General features: G+C 50.6%; 1 protein-coding gene across 1 annotated transcript in view; it reads left to right on the top strand.

Moving 5' to 3' along the window:
* The window catches only part of LOC103537551 (serine/threonine-protein phosphatase 6 regulatory subunit 2), an 82,528-nt gene that overhangs the window by 28,308 nt on the left and 34,821 nt on the right, over nucleotides 1–19,399 (top strand). Inside the window, 4 exon segments of the mRNA XM_030456691.1 lie at nucleotides 6,566–6,752; nucleotides 7,484–7,621; nucleotides 12,872–12,937; nucleotides 14,252–14,364. Coding sequence (XP_030312551.1) covers nucleotides 6,566–6,752; nucleotides 7,484–7,621; nucleotides 12,872–12,937; nucleotides 14,252–14,364 — 504 coding nt within the window.

The raw sequence follows: 19,399 nt of genomic DNA, 5'->3' as shown, positions 1-19,399 counted from the left end.
GCTGCATGAAAGCCCTGAAGCAGTGGTGGGGTTGTGTAGGATCTTCACCAGGGGAGAGGGCTGCTCAGCTTAGGTGACTGTTTCCAGGTCAGTGAATGCCAAGAATTACCTGAGGTGGTGACTTGGAATTCTGCCTGGCTGCTTCTGCTATAAAAGCTGAATTAGAGGAGGAGCCAGGAGTGTTTGTTTTACACTGCTGTCCTGGAAATGCAGATTCTGTGCAGGTTGGAAGCAGGGATGTGGCTCACGAGCAGCCCTGGGGCTTTCTGCGTTCCCTGGGTTAGATCAGGAGTCACAGCTCAGCAGTTTTGCCCTTCCTCTGTAGGGTTCCACAGCTCCCCTGGGAAACTCAGCTCCTAAATATCAGATGGAAGCAGATGGACAACACTGTCCTGGTGCTGAGCAGTAATGAGCAGAGGAGAGGAGTGCTGAGCTGTGGGCCTGTGCTGCAGCCTGGGGCTGCTTTGCCTGAGAAGGGGATGGGGGATTTATGGAGATCTTATTAATCTGGGGTTGGGGAGCAAGAGGAAGGGGACAATCTCTGTTCAGGGGTGCCCAGGCCAAGGAAGAATGGGTTGGAGCTGGAACAGGGGAAGTTCCAGCTCAACACGAGGAGAAACTTCTGCCTGTGAGGCTGAGGGAGCCCTGGCCCAGGCTGCCCAGAGAGGTGCTGCAGTCTCCTTCTCTGGAGCCTTTCCAACCCCCCTGGCTGTGTTCCTGTGTGGGCTGCCCTGGGGGGGGATCCTGCTGGGGCAGGGGGGTGTCCCTGGGGCATCTCCAGAGCTCCCTTCCCACCCCTGACACTCTCTGGTTCCATGGTCTCAGTACCAGTACAAGTTCCTGGGGTGTGCAGGAGGCTGCAGGGAACTCTGCTGCTTCAGCTCATGGGATTTGGGGTCCTGTTCTGTTGGGAGATGTTTTACATCTCTAATCCTGTGTGCTGAAGGGGGGAAGTGGAAACCACACAGATCATAGAATTGTTCTGGTTGGAACAGACCTTCAGGATCATCAAGTCTTCCCCAATACCACAGCAAGGTGAGGGTAAGGAAAAGGTGGGGCAAGCAAGAATATCTGAAGAAGTGAAATCCTTTGAGCAAACCACACTGAAAGGGGAAGCTCAGCACCAGAGTGTTCTCTGGCAGGGCTTGGAGTTCCACCTGCAGGATGAAAATCCTTTTCTCCAGCTTCTGGAGGCAGCGTGGAGTCTGGAGCAGGTCAGGGCCAGGCTGGTGAGGAGGCACTGGTGGGGAGATGAGGTTGAGACTGGTGGGGAGAGGTCAAGGCCTGAGGCTGTGGTGCCCTGTGCTGGCAAGGCTTGTGTCTCATCCCCAGCTCTCTCTCTTCTCTAAAGCTGGTCCATAACATCCCTGCTGGAAGAGCTGGGGAGGTGGTGGGAAGTCTGTACTGCCCGGAGAGGGAAGTGAGTGCTGGCCATGAGACCTGCAAAGTGACTTGCTGGGCACAGAGACACAGGGGGGTTTGGCTGGAAGGGACCTTAAATCCCCCCCAGTGTCCCCCCTGCCATGGGCAGGGACCCCTCCCCCATCCCAGGGGGCTCCAAGCCCCATCCAACCTTCAACCCCTCCAGGGATGGGGCAGCCACAGCTTCTGGGGGCAACCTGGGCACCCAGGGGCTCAGCACCCTCACCCCAAACACTTTCTCCCTCCCTCCCTCCCTCCCTGCCCAAGAAATAGAATCCTGGAATGGGTTGGCTTGGAAGAGAACTGAAAGCTCAGCTCATTCCAACCCCCCTGCCATGGGCAGGGACACCTCCCTCCCAGATTGCTCCAAGCCCCATCCAACCTGGCTTTGAACACTGCCAGGGATGGGGCAGAGACTCTTTTCCTGGACAACCTGGTTCTAAAGCTCAGCACCCTCACCCCAAACCATTTCTCCCTCCCTCCCTCCCTGCCTGCCCAAGATCTCCTCTCCATCTCCCCTCTCCCAGCTCCAAACCCTTCCCCCTCGCAGGCTCCCATCCCTCCAGGCCCTTGTCCCAAGTCCCTCCCCAGCTTTCCTGGAGCCCCTTCAGGCACTGGAAGGTGCTCTAAGGTCTCCCCATTGCAGCCTTCTCTTCTCCAGCCTCAACACCCCCAACTCTCTCAGCCTGGCTCCAGAGCAGAGCTGCTCCAGCCCTCCCAGCAGCTCCAGGGCCTCCTCTGCACTGGCTCCAACAGCTCCGTGTCCTTCTGCTGATGGGGACCCCAGAGCTGGACACTGCTCCACCTGTGGTCTCACAAGAACAGAGCAGCCAAGGAAAATAATAGAAATTTTTATAAAGTAGTTTTAAAATCTTTTAAAACTGGTCTTTATAAAAGTTTTGGGGTTTTTTTAATGCTCCCAGTACCATAGGTAGCCCAAGCTGAGAAGCATTTCCAAAGCATGATGAGGCACTGGAGAGGAGAAGGGGTTTCAGCTTATTAGAAACTGGGAAAGCTTTTGGAATAAAAAAAGGCTGAGCAGGAAGAGCCGACTCTAAATCCAAATCGAATCCAATTTTGGCTCTGAAGAAAAGGTTATGGAAGTTTTTAAAGTGGAACAGTGGAGAAACTTGATAGGTTTGGAAGGCCTGGCAGCTCTGAAGGATGCGTGCTGTGGAAATGGAACCATCAAAGTGTTTTATTCCTGAACCCTCAGGAGATGGAAGGTCATGGAGTTCAGCAGGGAAAGTGCCAGGAGGAGAACAGCAAATCCCTGGGCAGGCCCAGGGTGTGAAACCAGGGAAGGGGAGGAGGAGCTGAGGGGCTCAGAGGAGGCCATGGCCTGCAGGACCTGGGCTGGGTGTCCAGGAAGAACGTGGGGATGTTCCAGGGGGCCTCAGGAACCCCCTGAGACCTCATGGTGATGGGGGTTGAGCTGCTTGGGAAGGCAGAGGAGAGGAGAGGGCTGGGGGATGGAGAGCTGAGTGTGCAGAGAGTTGGGGTGTGGGATCCCAGCACTGGGGTTGTGGGACTCCAGCATTGGGTGGGACTCCAGCATTGGGGTATTGAACCCCAGCATTGGGGTGTGAGATCCCAGCATTGGGTTGTGAGACCCCAGCATTGGGGTGTTGAACCCCAGCATTGGGGTGTGGGACTACCCCAGCATTGGGGTGCTGAGCCCCAGCATTGTTGTGTGGGATCCCAGCTTTGGGGCGTGGGACCCCAGCAGTTGGGATGTTGAACCCCAGCATTGGAATGTGGGACCCCAGCAGTTCAGGTATGGGATCCCAGCATTGGGGTGTGAGACCCCAGCATTGGCGTGTGGGATCCCAGCATTGGGGTGTTGAACCCCAGCATTGGGGTGTGGGACCCCAGCATTGGGGTGCTGAGCCCCAACATTGGGGTGTGGGATCCCAGCAGTTGGGGTGTGGGACCACCCCAGCATTGGGGTGTGGGACCCCAGCACTGGGATGTGGGACCCCAGCATTATGGCATGGGACCCCAGCATTGGGTTGTGGGACCCCAGCATTGGGGTGTGGGATCCCAGCATTGGGGTGCTGAGCCCCAGCTTTGGGGTGTGGGACCCCAGCACTGGGATGTGGGACCCCAGCATTATGGCATGGGATCCCAGCATTGGGGTGTGGGATCCCAGCATTGGGGTGTGGGATCCCAGCATTGGGGTGTTGAACCCCAGCATTGGGGTGTGGGACCACCCCAACATTGGGGTGCTGAGCCCTGGTGGGAAGGGTGAGGTGTGAGGTGTGAGGTGTGAGGAAGGTGGAGGCTGTGGGAGCAGGAGGGGCTGTCACAGGGTGGTCTCATTTGCCCCCTGGCAGGGTCTGTGTCCCAGGGAGGCCCAGGGGTTGTGTTCTGAGGGTGCTGAACACCTTTGCAGGGAGCCAGAAAAAGGAGCAGAACTCTTGGTGCAGCCCTGGGGCTCTGGGAAACCTCCCTCTTGTGAAGTCCCTTGTAGCAGGAACCTTCCCTGTGAGCAGGAGGATCATGAACAGCACCTGGGGAGTCTGGGGTGGTTGTTCTGCTCCAGGGTACCAGGGGGCTGGGAAAGGGGCTCGTGGCAAAGGCAGAACCTGAACCTGGATTACAAAGGTTTCAAGATTTTTAAGTCCAGATGTAGAGCACTGGCTTGGTTAAAAACCAGGGAGTTGATTACAGGTAGAAATACATCCTCACAAAAGGAAGTTGTGTCCAGATGTGGATAAAAGGAAACTGTGGCTCATTGATGGGTGAGAAGGAACAAAAGGATTTGGGGAAGCAGTTTGCTAAAGTTAACCCAGGAATTGTCTGAAGCTGTGGGAATGTGGAACCCTCTGTGGGTGTGTGGGGTAAGCCAAGGAGCATGGCAGCAAATCCAGGAAAGATGTTTGTGTGGCCTCAGGTGGGGTCACTTCTTCCAGGGGAATGCAAAGGCTCTGGGGGGGTACCAGAAGGGTTCTGTCTTCAGGCAGTAACTGGGTAAAGAAAAGAAATGGAGGAGAGAGAAAAGGGCCAGGTCCAGGTTCAGGTTCTGCACTGGTTGGTGAGTGTCAGAGGGGAACTGGGTTAGGGATGTAGGAAAGTGATGATGCAGAAGCTCTGAGCTGAGAGGCAGAAGGATTTAGGGGTGTTTGTGCAAATCCACTCCCTGCTGGTTCTGTAATGCCAAGGAGATGTGAGAGGGACCCAGCAGATCCCACCACTCTTTGCTGTGGGGTTTTTTCCTGTTTTCCTTTTTCCTTTTTTCAATCTAGGAAAAAAATCTTGGTGCATGGTGAAATATTGTTTCACCTTAATTGTCTGGGTTGGGGATTAGGGACAATTAATTTGCTAGAAGTGGTTGAGCATTGTCCCAGGGCTGGAGTCCCCATCATCCCTGGGGGGGTTTCAGACCCTGGCGATGTGGGACATGGGGTGGGGGTGGGTTTGTGGTTGGACTCCATGATGCCAAAGGGCTTTTCCATCCCAAGTGATGCCTGTGCTGCTCCATGGCTGCAGGGCTGGTTTGGATTGGCCTGGGGATGGGTTTGTGTCTAAAGGTACAAGAGGTGGGAGACCTTGATTACTGGGAGATGGGTTGGGTTTGTGTCTTAGGGAATGGCACAGTTTTTATCTGAAAAGGGAATGCACTCCTTAGGTGTGGATTGGCAGCAAGGGCATTCTGGGGTTTTATCAGGGTTGTTGTTCATTCTCTTGGCTGATGTTAAAACACAGTTCAGTTCTGCTTTGGTTTGGTATAAAAAATGATAACCATTCCAGAGAGAAAATGCTCAGAGGGTAAAGGATGGGGTTTGGGTTTAGTCTGTTGCACTTGATAAGGAATCAGAAGTACCTTAGGAAAGGTGGATAATGGGCACAGAACAGGCACATCCCCTCTGAGTCTTCAAACAATTAGCAGGGCCAAAGTAAACCCTGATTAAAAACAAAGTCCAGGTGCCCTTTGACCCTAGGATCAGAAACCTCATCAAAACAGTGAAAATGATGTTAAAGTCCAGAGCTGGGCTGAGTGTCCCAGGTTAAGGAGCTGCAGTAACCTCAGCCTCAGGCTGTCTGGGGCTTTTTTTGTTCTCTTAAGCCAGGAGAATATGGCATTTAGCCACTTAGAGATAAAATGCTGAAGTGAGCTTTTAAAAAAAGAAAAAACTATCTGTGTGGGTTTTGGTGGTGTAGCTGTGTGCAGGACACCCCCTGCTCCATCATGGACCAGTGAGGTGTTTGCTGAGCAGGACCCTGGAGCTGGAAGTACAGCTGGCTTTTAGGAGAGGATTTCAACCCAAATAAACTTCAGTCTTTAAGCAAAACCAACAGTCCAAAAAGCATTTTTGTTTTTAATTGACACTTTGTCTAATTCTAAACCTGATTTCAAACATGTTATTACATTTTCTGATCATAAACTTGACCTGTTTCTAAAAGCACCACCTGGAAGAGCAAGAAACAGGGTCAGGGGGAAAGAAAGGATTTCATTAGCTGTCAAATACAATTTCATGTTCTGATTTAAATGTGCAGAGTTATCTAAATCAGGCACAGGAATATTTTCTGAAAAAACAAGTTAATTTTCCAGACATCACTGAAAAGCAGAAGGTCAAAAGGTTGGCTGTGAGCTGGTTGCTTGTACAGAGTGTATGCTTATTTCTTAGCAGTTTTCTCTCCAAATTCTAGTCCTTGTGATTTTTTTTTTCCTTTTTTAAAAAAAGATGCTGATTGTAGATTCAGCTCCAGTAGTGGAAGGAATGATTTTGCAGGGAGATGACAGAGAGCTGCTCAGTGTGCATTCTTCACATCAGCCTGCAGTTTGGGGGCTGCTTTTGGTTGTGCAGATGGATTCACGTCGAAAGATTTTAAGGGATTTTAAGTGTATTGGAGCTGATTGAGCATTTCAGCTGGTAAAGCTTCCACAGCTCAGAAGTGGCTGCAGTTTGGAGGCAGCTGAGCTGCAGAAATCAGTGGTTAAACCCCCAGATGAAGTGCTGCAGGCAGTAGTGCTGCTCAAAACGTGCCATTAATGGGGTAACCTCTGTCTCTCATGTGTTTCCTTCTTTGCTCCCTGTCTCCAGGAAGGACAGTTCTCTTTGGTATGTAACTTTAACATGGGAAGATTTTCTTGAGAGTTTTCATTTCACTTTTAGTTGCTCTGGTTCTGTCCTTCCAGATACCCCAACACAGCCTGTGAACTGCTGACCTCCGATGTGCCGCAGATCAACGACAAGCTGGGAGGGGATGAGACTCTGCTCAACATCCTCTATGACTTCCTGGATCACGAGCCTCCTCTGAACCCTTTGCTTGCCAGTTTCTTCAGTAAGACTATTGGGAATCTCATTGCCAGGAAAACGGAACAGGTAGTGATGAGCTTTGTCCTGCTGTGAGCACCACTGAATCCACTGCGCCGGCTGTCGGGTGGCAGCATCAACCCTGCCCTCCTCATCTCCTTGGGTTCTTAGAGCTGGAGACTAGCTGGCTCTGCTCCTGAAGGTTGGAGTTGAAATGTAGGCTGTGAAAAGTTCTTTGGGCTCCTCAGTTGAGTTGCTGGCTCATTTAAACACCTCCAGCTAGTCTGAGTTTCAGATCTGCAGCACTGGGGTATTCCTGTGCCCCAGCTAAGCCTTTATCTTTTGTTCTGAGGCACAGGGATGCATCCCTTGGTCACTGCCCAGAATCATCCCATGAAATTAGCAGTGCCTCTGTCTCCTGCCTCTAACAGGGGTGCTGCAAACAGGAGCTGAGCACTGGGTTAGGCACACGTGTCCCAGTTCAAAGTTCATATTTTACGTGGGGGTTGTCAGAGAGCCTTGGTGGAATGAAAGATTCTCCAGCATCACCAGCATCTTAATGCTCTTTTTTATCTGTGGGCTTGGGTTTCTTTGTGGCAGAGAGGACAGAAAAGATACCCAAAAAGAGTTGATTTAGGATTGCCTTGAAACAAGAACATAATTTTCTCCCCTTGTTCTCTGGAGGATTTCTCAGCCCAGGAGCTGCATTGCTTCAGGACTGGTTGGTTGAGACAAGAAGGAGAAGGTGTGTCCTGTCTGTATCTTGTTCTAGCAACTGATGATGACACTTTTCTTTTTAGGTGATTGCGTTTTTAAGGAAAAAAGAGAAATTCATTAGCCTGGTGCTAAAGCATATAGACACATCAGCAATGATGGACCTGCTGCTTCGTCTGATCAGCTGCGTGGAGCCCGCCACGCTCCGGCAGGAAGTGCTGAATGTGAGAACCTCCTCCTGTCCTTCACAGCCTTGGGAATCAGGGGGGTTGTTTCTTTCAGTCTTAAGGATTTGAGAGAATTCTGTTGGTTATTTACTATGAGCAGATCCACTCTTCTGAAAACTCTTTTTCTTGGTGTTAGGGCCTGCACGTGGGTGACTGGGAGTGCTTCAGCCTCTCTGTGGCTTGCAGGGCAGAGCAAGCTGGGTTCAGTCCCTGGCTGGAAAAGATTTTTAACTCTTTTTTCCATATAGCAACCACTATTTACTGCAGCTGGTTTTGCTGTAGAACTCTGACAAAGGCAATTGGTGATCTTTCCAGTGGTCAGAATTATGGACTGGTCAGTGGGGACAGTGATTTGTTCAGTTCCTCACCAGGTGTGTGGGTTTTGGAGCTGACACCACGTGGCTCCTCCTTTCCCTTCCTCTTTAATAGGCAGCAGCCTTGTAAAATATCTCATTGAGATGCTCAGTTTGCTTTACAGGTAGGACAAGTTTTTCTCCCTTCATAGCCAGTCTGGGTGAGGCTGCCTCATTCCCCCTTCAGTGGGCAGATCTGGAGGGCTGGAGGGAAAAAACCTCCTTGAGCTCCCTCTCAGTGAGCCAGGAGAGCAGCATGCCCCATGGAAAACTCTGCTCCAGGCACTGGAGCCCACACCAGGATTCATGGAGGGCAGGCTTTGGTGCCTGAATCTTCTGTGTTGGAGCTCTGAGCACACCAGAGCTGAGCAGGCAAACGTTAAAGGATCATTAAGCTTGGAAAAGACCTCCAAGGTCCTGAAGTCCAACCACCATGCCAACTAAACCAGGCCCCAAAGTGTCACATCTGCTTATTCTTTGAACTCCACCACTGCCCTGGGCAGCCTGTGCCAATGCCCAGCCACCCTTTTAGTACAGAATTTTTTCCTGATACCAGATTTAAACATCCCTTGGCACAACTTCAGACCATTTCCTCTCATCCGTTTCCTCCCTCTGCAGAGCCTCAAGATAGCTGATAATCAGTGCTCTGTTCCTCCTCTCAGCCTTATGGTGCAGCTCTCTAAGATGCTGTTACAGAGAAGGAAAGAAGATACAGGCACCAGTCCATCCTTGGAGACTTGTATGGGCACTCAGCCATGAAGGGAAGTCTTCATCTTCTGACAGGAGAGTCAGGAATCCAATGGGTTTGACATCAAATAGCTGTACCAGGGAAGGAGCCTTCAGGAGAGGGACTGATGGTGATGGTGGAGCTGTCAGTGCCAGAGAAAGCAGCCTGGCACCAGAGGCCCAGCCACGTCCCAAGCCATGATGGTCCAAGGGTGGCCCCAGGGGTGATTGCTCAGTGCTGGTGAGCCCATGGAGATGCTGCAGTACTGGGACAGGAAAGCATTACAAAGATAAATGCAATTGTTTTTAATTCTGATGTTGAAGCAGTCTTTGAACTGAGCAGTGTTTCCCCTAGATGGATGGCTTCCATCCAGGAAACTTCCAAATACCCAGGTTTCCAAATACCAACCTTCCATTAACAGCAGCTTGGGGTGGGTTGTATCTTAACCCCTTCCTGTCAGGTTACTTCTGCCTTATCAGAGTGGCAGATCTGGGAGGTGAGGGGCTTCTTGCCTCCCCACAGGACAGAAGGAATCTCCAGCCACACTCATCAGCTGCCTCTGCTTCCAGAGGGGGGGTTTCAGGCTCAGGTGACTCCCTTCAGGAAACCTCCTTGCTTCTTGCCACTGAGCCATCCTGCCTGTTCTGTAAGTGCACATCTGATGGTGAAAGGGCTTCTCACGTGTTGTCACCTTTCAGCCACTTCTGCCTTGGGAGCCTCCACCCTCTGATTCCTGGGTAGGCTCTGCTCTTCCTTCTTTCATGCAAAAATAGGGTCCAGAAAACTCTGTTTCATACAATCATAGCATTTTCAGGATCAGAAGGGACCTTTAAGCTCATCCAGTTCCAACCCCCCTGCTATGGGCAGGGACACCTCCCACCAGCTCAGGGTGCTCAGAGCCCCATCCAGCCTGGCTTTAAAAACTTCCAGGGATGGATGGGGCTCCCACCACCTCTCTGAGCAACCTGTGCCAGGGTCTCACCACCCTCACAGACAAGAACTTCTTCCTAATATCTAATCTAAATCTCCCCTCCTCTGTTTTGAAACCATTCCCCCTAAAAAGTCCATCCCCAGCCTTCTTGTAGCCCCTTCAGATACTGCAAGGCCACAGTAAGGTTTCCATTGCCTTTGAAAACTAAAAGTCCTGTTGCAGTTCAGTTCACCCAGAACATAATACTCTGTTGTCTTCTCCACCCCTGACTCCTATCACTGGCAGCCCAGCCATCTGCTGGGGATGGGGGACATTATCTGCCCCAAGCAGAAGCACCAGGCACTCCCTGAGCCTCTCTCAGGACCTCCAGGTGGGGTTTTAGATGTAGTGGTGGTGGGACCCATGTCCTCATGCACTGCTCCTGCAGACCTGTGTAGCCTCCAGCAGCATCTCCCTGCCCCCTCTCCATGCCCACTGCCTCATGAACTGCCAGATCCCAGTTGGTCTGCACCAGTTTGCCATGTCCCCGTGTCCCAGGTGCTCCCCAGCCCAATGCTCCCTGAGCAGGAGGCAGCAAACCAGAACCTGGCTTGGTCACAGACAGACATCTGCTGCACCACACACCTCCTCCTCCTCACTGCCCCTGCATCCCACGGGTTTCTTTTCCTGCAGAACAGTCCAGGAGGTGCTGAGGTAACACTCTTGTCTCCAGCCTGCAAGGGTCATGGTGATCCCTCAGCTGCTGAGTTTTCCTTTCCCTCTGAGTGCCAATGTCCATCTCTTCAAGAGCAGCCTCAGGACAGAGGAACTGACATCTCCCAGCTTCATTGGGAGCTTCTTAATTCCCCAAACTGTGGTGTTGCTCTTCTGATCTGCAAAGATTCTTTCAGCTGGGCTTTTCTTTTACTTTTGAATTTCATTTTCCATGTCCCCCTGGTTCCCAGGGTGTGTAATGGATGCTCAGGGATTCATCTCATGGTTTGGGTTGGAAGGGACTGTAGAGATCATCCAGTTCCAGCCACCTGCCATGGGTAGGGAACCTTCTCATGTTTCTCTTTCTTCAGTTTCTGGGGCCACCCATCTCCCCCAGAGTCTGTTCTTATGGCAGTCAGGGCAAAAAGAGCAAACCTGCTTATCCCTGAGCCTCTGGGACTCCAGTCCTCATGAATTAATCCCATGTGGGGCTTGGGGAGGGTGTTGATGTGGAATTGAGTTGAAACCAAGAGTTTCAACGTGAGTTGGAGGGCTGGGATTTGAGTTCTGCACTCTGCCAGGGGAAGAAAATACCCTGAATGCAGGGAGCAACAGGCAGGCTGAAACACCCCCTGCTCCCTAGGTTATTATTGGAAGAAAGGGAACTTGCAGGTAAAATTGGCTGTAAATGTTTTGTTTTCTACTTCATTGAACTTGTGCAATTTGTTAATGCTGTGGGAATGGCCAGGGAGTGCAGGCAGGATGTGGGCTCCTGGGTGCTGTGCAGACACGGGGTGTGGAAATGCTGCTGTGAAATGGGACAGCAAATACACCACAGAGAAGAGCAGAGCAGAAGAGGGGTAATTCCATTGTCACAGGCTGCCAGCAGGCATCATGGAGAGGTCTGAGCAGCTGGTTTTTAGAAGATAAAAAGGAGGAGAATTTCATTAATCTTGATGAAGCTGTTTTGGTGACTTGGCAGTGACAGCTACCTGGGCTGTCAGCAGCAGAGGAGGAGGTGAGGAAGGGTTTCAGCTCTGTATCCCAGCTCAGGGAGCTTAGGAAAAGCTCTATATGGACTAAAGGAATCACAGAAAGTCAGGGGTTGGAAGGGACCTCTGGAGATATCCAGTCCAACCCCCCTGCCAAAGCAGGAAAGATCCAGGAGGGAATGGGTAATGGCTTTGTTAGTGAAGGTGGAAGGCTGGTGAGCTGTGGCAGAGCAGGGATCAGCTCTCTCTGATGGTCTTGGGGGTTCAGGAGTTTAATGTTGCTGCTGAGAAACCAGAAACCAGTGGAAGAACCTGAGACGTGTGGGTTGGTGGAGAGGCTGGGGAGGGAAGTTGTCTCAGGAGCTCAGTTCTGTGAATTCGTAAGCTGGATATCATGAAGAAGAGATTGCAGAAATCAGAGCTGGAAATCTGGTCTTGAATGAAATCCTTGGTTTCCAGCTGTGTGCTGGGAGGAGTTGTGGACAGTGCTGCTGTCTCTGCAATAATAAGGGACAGCAGGAAGGAGACACAGTCAGACATTGCAGACAGGTTGTACAGCAGTGGTGTTTGTCATTGGAAAAAGCACTAAAATAGTGATCTGGAATTTCTGTTTTAAGTCAGCCATAGACGAGGCTCCCCATGGCATCTCAGAGGAGAGGAGGAGACCTGGGGGCAGTTGTTGAGCAGAGCTGCTAAAGAATCAACGTGAGGATTGTAGCTGAAGTCATGTGAATAGATAACAAAAAATGAGCATTTGAGGGAGAAGATATGCACAGAGCTTCTTATAAAGAAGTGGAGGGCAGGAGAGTGTTCATTTTCCCCATGACTCATCTGCAGGGTGATGAAGGTATCACAGCATTGCAGAAACCTCCAGAGGCATTTTCCTTTAATTAATGTTTGGTCAGTCATTACCAAACCAAGTGAGGATGCATGAGTTTGACTGAGGAGTTTGATTGATGTCAGACATCAGCCACTTGTCTGGGATGGAGACCACAGAACTCTGAGGGAGGGAGGGTTGGTGGGAATGAGAGGGTGATCTTGGAGCTGGAGGTGGGAAGGGAGGTGCAGGGAGGCAGTGTTTGCTGCTGAGGTTTGCAGGGGGGCAGGAAAGGGAGATGGAGGGATGGCTTGCAAAGTCTCCTGAGGTGCTGAGGTGTAACAGCATCACTGCTGGGTCATCTCCAAGCCTGAGAAGTCATTTGGTGTAAATAGTGGTAAGATTGGGAGTGGGAAATGGCAGGAGGAGGAGACGTTGGGGATTTATGCTGATGCTGCTTTAGATGAGGTGGTGTTGGGCTGACGTGTTCCCTGTTTTCCAAAGGTATTTGGGTTTTCAGGTCCGTGGGCAGGGTGTAGGTACTGATGCAAATGAGAATGCATCTCTCTGCCCGGGGGAGTTGTTAAACTGCCTGGGGCTTTGGTTGTGAAAGAGAAGGAAAGGGCTTTCCCCTCCTGACAAGCCTTGTGTTGTGCAAGGCTTCCTGAAGATCCTCTTGGTTGCAGTTCTGTGGTATCAAACCAGGATTATCTTTCCCCTTCCTTTCCCTCCAGTGGCTTAATGAAGCAAAGATCATTCAGAGACTTGTGGAACTGATCCATTCAAGCCAAGATGAGGACGTGAGTATGACAAGAGCAAGTTTTGTCTCTGTGGGTAGCAGGTCCTGTGAGGCCCAGGAGAATCTCTCCTCATACCTGGGTGACTCATGGAAGGAGATGATCTCTGTGGATGGACATCCCATCCTCTGGCTGCCAAGCTCAACACTGAAATGATTTGTTGTATTTTTAATTTGGTTTTGGCTCCTTTTGGTACCATTCTCTGAGTTCATTCTGCTGCTGCATCACTTCATCTCAGGATCTGCAGTCAGTGGCAGCTAACTTGGTTTGGAGTAAGAATCTGCTGTTTGAAACAGGCTCTTGAAAACCTTTAATTACCAGCTTGCTGAAACTTTCAGTTCTTTTTAGGCCATAGATCAGTAGGAATTCTGTTACAAAACCAGCAAGATGCAGTTCTCTGAGCCCACGAGAGACTTGCTGGGTAATAAATAATACAATAAATTTGTCTTTCTTTTATTTTTTCCCCAATAATTTATACAAAACACCTGAGCCACAAGCTCTAGGTCTGGATTTCAGTTCCCTACACCAGTATTTCCTATTTGGGTGCTGAGTGCTGTCCCAGATGCTGAGCAGAAGAGCCCAGGGAGCTTATTTTGGCTGGGATTGGGGTGTTTGATCTCAGATCCCCATGGGTGCCAGCAGCAAAGCAAACTGGATGGCACAGGATTCTTTTGGTACAGTGTTAAAGCTGACACTATGATTCCCTCAACTCATCACAGCAAAAATTGCCCTTCTGAGAGGAAGAAAAGGGAAGCAAGGAGCTGATTTGTGTATCCTCCCCTGAGCTGTTACGGGTGGATGCTGAATTAGGGTGTAAGATCTTCCATGTTCCAAAGCTCCCGTGAGGCTTTGGTTGATAGGCAGAGTCAGACAATTCATGTATCTAAACACTGCTTAAAAACCCTTTAATACATAGTAATTAAATTGTAAAGCATTTTATCAAGTCATTTGTTTTTCTTTATTCAGGGAACCTCCTGAGTAGTGAGCATGAAGAATGAAATACTTGCCTTTGAAGTGTGCAAGTTCACACTTGGGAGGATTAAAAAAAGAAACCTCACTTTCTGCAGTGTTTAACTGCATTCAGTTGCTAAGTTCAGGAAGAGCTGCTCTTTGGTTTTAAATCCCATTAATGCTGCCAATGATTTGCATCAGTGCTATATTTAACAGATGAATAAACTGGAGCATGGTGGCTCTATGTTGTGGAAACTCCTGATTTACTCAGCTTCTTGCATCCCCAGCACTGTTAACTTGTCTGACAGCCAGAACGAGCCCAGCTGAGACCTCAGCCCTGATGTGTGCTCTGTGGTGTTGTTACAGAGGCAATCCAATGCTTCCCAGACCCTGTGTGATATCATCAGACTGAGCAGAGACCAGAGCAATCAACTCCAGGACATACCTGAGCCTGATCCACTTCTCACAGCACTGGAATCGTAAGTCCTTCCCAGAGAGCTGCTGCCAGACTGACTGCTGAGGTTCTGACCTCCTGATTGCTCTCTAGAGACACAGACTGTGCCATGAGGAGTCTTTTGCTTAACTCTTCTCATTTGTGCCAATCATAAGTATCATTTTTTAAGCATAGCATCACTGAAATGCCTCTGAGCTCTCTGGGTGAAGGCAGGAGATGGGGGTTGGTGATCCCCAGAGCTCACAGCCTGGCAGTACCAGAGCTGTGTTGAAGCACTCCCAGTGAAGCTGGAGGAAAGTGAACTGCTGTGGCAGTGGTGGAGGAAAAGGCCATAAAAAAAGTCTTAAAATCCCTGCCTTGCCCCTGTGCCTTGGTGCCAGGTGTGACTCCAGGTGACTTCAGTCACAGCTTGCCCCAAGCTGTGGCTGCTGTTCCCTGCTGGGGCTGCTCCATGTGGGCAGGTTTCACATCACCAGCTTCATCAAAATGGGGAAGAACATGCTGTGCCAGCAGGAGGAGTTTCTCTGCACAGTAGCTCACACGTCCCCCTGTGCTTTGTTCTGTGGGGGGCATTGTCCTCCCAGCTCTTGCTGAGCTCTCCTTGCACACTGCTGTCCTCTGCCAAGCTGAGCAATTCCTAACCCAGCTGAACCTTGGGTTCTCTGCACTGCCTCAGAGGTGAAGTGATGCAGGGACACTGCCTAAAACATCTCCCCTGACACTGTCTGCCTGTTCCTTGGACTGAATGATTCATCTCCCTGCTTTCATTCTCCAGATATGGTTGAACCCTGAAAGAAAGAACCCTGCACACTCTAAATATCTCCTTATCCCTCCCTGGTGGTTCAGGAGCTTTGTGGCTAGATGGTGAGAATTCACAGAGCCAGAGAGTGTCAGGGGTGGGAAGGGAGGTCTGGAGATGCCCCAGGGACACCCCCCTGCCCCAGCAGGATCCCCCCCCAGGGCAGCCCACACAGGAACACAGCCAGGGGGGTTGGAAAGGCTCCAGAGAAGGAGACTGCAGCACCTCTCTGGGCAGCCTGGGCCAGGGCTCCCTCAGCCTCACAGGCAGAAGTTTCTCCTCGTGTTGAGCTGGAACTTCCCCTGTTCCAGCTCCAACCCATTCTTCCTTGGCCTGGACACCCCTGAACAGAGATTGTCCCCTTCCTCTTGCCCCCCACCCCTCAGCTACTGATGGACATCCAGCAGATCTCCTCTCAGCCTTCTCTTCTCCAGCCTCAACAGCCCCAGGGCTCTCACTCTTTCTTCCCAGCACAGATGCTCAAGTCCCTTCCTCACCCCCCCAGCTCTCCCTTGGCCTCTCTCCAGTAGATCCCAGTTTCTCCTCAACTGGGGAGCCCCAAACTGCAGCCAGGATTCCAGGATTCCAGGGCAGAGGAGGAGGAGGAGAAGCTCCCTGGATCTGCTGGACACCCTTCTCCTGGTGCCCCCAGGACATGCTGGTGGTTGGAGCTGAGGATCTCAGAGATCCTTTCCAACCTTCATGGTTGTGTAAACCCCACAGGGAAGATCTCCAAAGGGAGAGGTCTTTGGGTTTTATCAGGCCTGAGAGTTGGGCTGGGAAAAGGAGAAAAGCTGTTGTGGTTCCTGAGTGTGTGGGTTGACTGATGTGAAGGTGACATGATGGTACCAGGGTACAGCTGGCAAGAAGAGCATTTCAGGGGGGGTCAGTTCTATCCAGAGATAGAGGGTGTTCTCTGGAAAAAAAAAAGGCCATAAGGATGCCTGGGGTCCCAGCTGGCAGTGCTCAGCACTCCTTTCCAGAAGGTGCCTGCTGTGTGTCCAGGAAACTTGAGTGAAACTTGGAAGAATTTTTAAAAATTTAACTTCAAAATCCAATTTTTAATTGAAAAATCTTGTTGAATTTTTTGTGTTGTTGTTGTTGGGTTTATTGTTGCTGCTGCTTTGGTTTGGTTTTTTAAATCCAGAGCTACTCTGTTCTATTGCCAAGGGAAAAAATTGATGAGAAGCTTGCACATTTGAAGAGTACTTTATTAGGGGTTAACTCCCAAATAATGTTAAGTTTGAGTTGTGTGCCACAAAATGTTGATTTTTCAAGTTTAGTCTCTTCCCCAGGCTTTGTTTCTTTGCTCCTTAAAACTGAGTTTTAATTCACTCCTGTTAGCATGTTTAACACATCTGTATTTGCTTCAAACCTAAAACAATTTCCTGGATGTTCAACATGAGATTAAAACCAAAACAAGGCCAAAACAAGGCCTTCCCAGGCCTGAAGGAGCCATTTTGAGAGGAGAGATGAAACCAGAGGCTTGCAAAGAATAATGCAGGGTCTGTAACCAGGGCTTAAAATTCCTCTTCTGGATGATTTTGTTGACCCAGAGCTTTCTCAGTCCTTTGACAGGGCTGCACCTTGCTCTGGCCCTGGCCCTGGTTCCTCTTGGTGAATATTGGGGTGGGGGCACCTCTGGGACAGGAGCTGATGGGTGCTGGTGAGAGCAGGACCTGAAAGGAGCTGAGGAGCTGGGGTCCCTGCAGATGTGCTCAGGGTCTGGAGTCATTGAAGCACAGGTTGGGTTGGGTTGGGTTGGGTTGGGTTGGGTTGGGAGGGACCTTAAATCCCACCCAGTGCCCCCCCTGCCATGGGCAGGGACCCCTCCTCCAGCCCAGGGGGCTCCAAGCCCCATCCAAGGTGTCCATGAAAGCTTCCAGGGATGAGGGAACCCTAATTAATGCTCCTTGACTTAATGAGCATGGAATCCTGGCAGGGTTTGGGTTGGAGGGGACCTTAAAGCTCCTCCAGTCCCAAGGGGACAATCCAGGGACCCCTCCCCCAGCCCAGGGGGCTCCAAGCCCCATCCAACCTTCAACCCCTCCAGGGATGGGGCAGCCACAGCTTCTGGGGGCAACCTGGGCACCCAGGGGCTCAGCACCCTCACCCCAAACCATTTCTCCCTCCCTGCCTGCCCAAGATCTCCTCTCCATCTCCCCTCTCCCAGCTCCAAACCCTTCCCCCTCGCAGGGTCCCATCCCTCCAGGCCCTTGTCCCAAGTCCCTCCCCAGCTTTCCTGGAGCCCCTTCAGGCCCTGGATCTTCCCCAGGCTGACATGGAATTCTGCCCTGGAAGGAAGAGCTGCTGTTTAGGTGCTGTGCCTGCAGCTGTGGGGCAGCTCTGGTCTCCTGTCCCAGGCCCTGTTGTAATGTTTGGTTACTGAACAGCACAAGTTTGGGATCTCAGTGCAGATGGGATCCCCTGGAGCCTTCAGCACCTCCCCAACCTCTGCCAGCCTGGGCTGAGTCTCCAGCTGGGTCATTCCACCTGGGAAGCTCAGGAGCTTCAGCTGGGGCTGGGAGATGTGTTGGGCCATGGAGAGCATGATACTTCCAGACTTTTTAGGTAATTTTAGGGTTTTCTGCTAGTTTTAGAGTTTCTCAGTAGTTCTGGAGGGGATGTGGAGCTCTTCTGTGCATGGGGCAGGAGATTGCTGCCCATGGTCTTTGTGAGAGCCTCTGACACCACTGGCAGAACTGGAACATTTCCTTCATTAAGGAAGGAACTGGCCAGAGTTTGAGGTTTGGTTCAGAGGGGTTTGGGCTTCTCCCTGTCCCTTCACTCCCTCCCAGTCCCCCTCACTGCCCTGGGGTCTCTGTGTAGCAAACACTACCTGGAGCTTCCAGGAGGTAAATGAGAAGGTTTCTGCACTTCCAAAAGGCATTTCTAAAGTCATGATACCACTTCACTGCTTGGGAGAGAAGATTCTTTAGAAAATCTGATTTTCTTGCCTGCCTTACCTTCCTGCTGAAGGTCACAGCTCATTATTTTTCTTGGCCAGTTTTCCTGAGCATTGCTGGTAACCTTTTATCATCTTTGGATAACTTATTTTTTTTAAATCTGTGAATCATGAATTAATGATCAGGTCGTGCAGCAGAAAGGGACTGTGATCAGGGTTGTGGAATAAATATCAAATTTAGATTTTCAATAACTGTTGGCTCTTTAATCACAGTAAATTGTGATTCCTTTCTCTTGACTCTGCCTCTCGAGCTTGTGCTGATGGACTCTATTTAGATGCCACTTACTAAAATGATTTCCTCTCATGCATTATTCATGTGTATTACATTTTAATCTCATTTTATGCAAATGTAAATGAGAGGGGTTTTTTTTTTCTCCAAATGTTAGAAAATTGTTAAGATTGGACTGTGAGCTTGAGTGGCAGGGATTTCAGCTGGACGTGTGGCTCAGCAAGCCTGGAAAGGCACTTGCTGAGCAGTGGGGTTTGGAGACCTGTCAGTAAAATCCACAGAATTAGGAGGAAAGGAGGAATTAAGAGGCAGAGGTGGGCAGAGCTGCAGGGGAAGCTGTGGCTGAGCACCAGTGCCAGCATGGCCCTTGCTTTCCTCCTGGCTGTTGTTATCCAGCAGGGCAAGCAGTGGGGAGAGGAGTGGAAGGTGACCTGAGCTCATTACCCAGCTCCAAGGCCAGGTCCAACTCATTCTCAGTGCTGGACAGAACCAGTGTCCTCGTTTCTTCCAAGCCCAGCAGGCTGCAGCTCTTCACCTGGGGATGCCTCCACCTGGCCCCAAATCTGTCAGTGCTTGGAAGGCTCCTTAGCCCAGTTTGAGGGCTGAAGGAGATGGGGAATTGATGGGAATAGTTCCAGGGATGAGAGCTGAGACTGCTAAAACTCTGCTTGTTATTTACAGCTTGATTTGTTGGCCTCTGTTTCCAGGTCCTGGATCATCTTCTGCCAGTGGGCAATGATAAGGATCAACTCCCCCTCTTTAGTGTCTGTCAGCTGCAGGCCTGGTGCATTATTCCAGGCTTCTTTGTGGTTAACACTTGGCTTGACTGCCAGGCTGTAATTACGAGCTATATCCTGTTGATAAAGGAGAAAAACATCTTGGTTTGGAGTCAAGGTGTCTATAACCAGCTCTTGCCTTAGTGACATGGAAGCAAGTTCAGAAACCTGCTCCAGAACCATTCTCCTCCTGTCAGACCAGAGAGGAAGGGCTTGATTCTTGCTCAGAAAGACCAATCACAGCCTTTTTTCCCCAGAAGTGGCCATTTTGTGATTAAAGCAGCTGCCTTG

Source organism: Calypte anna, chromosome 10 (genome assembly GCF_003957555.1).
Source record: "Calypte anna isolate BGI_N300 chromosome 10, bCalAnn1_v1.p, whole genome shotgun sequence".
In the NCBI taxonomy this organism is placed as follows: domain Eukaryota; kingdom Metazoa; phylum Chordata; class Aves; order Apodiformes; family Trochilidae; genus Calypte; species Calypte anna.
This window is presented reverse-complemented; position numbering and strand designations above follow the sequence as displayed.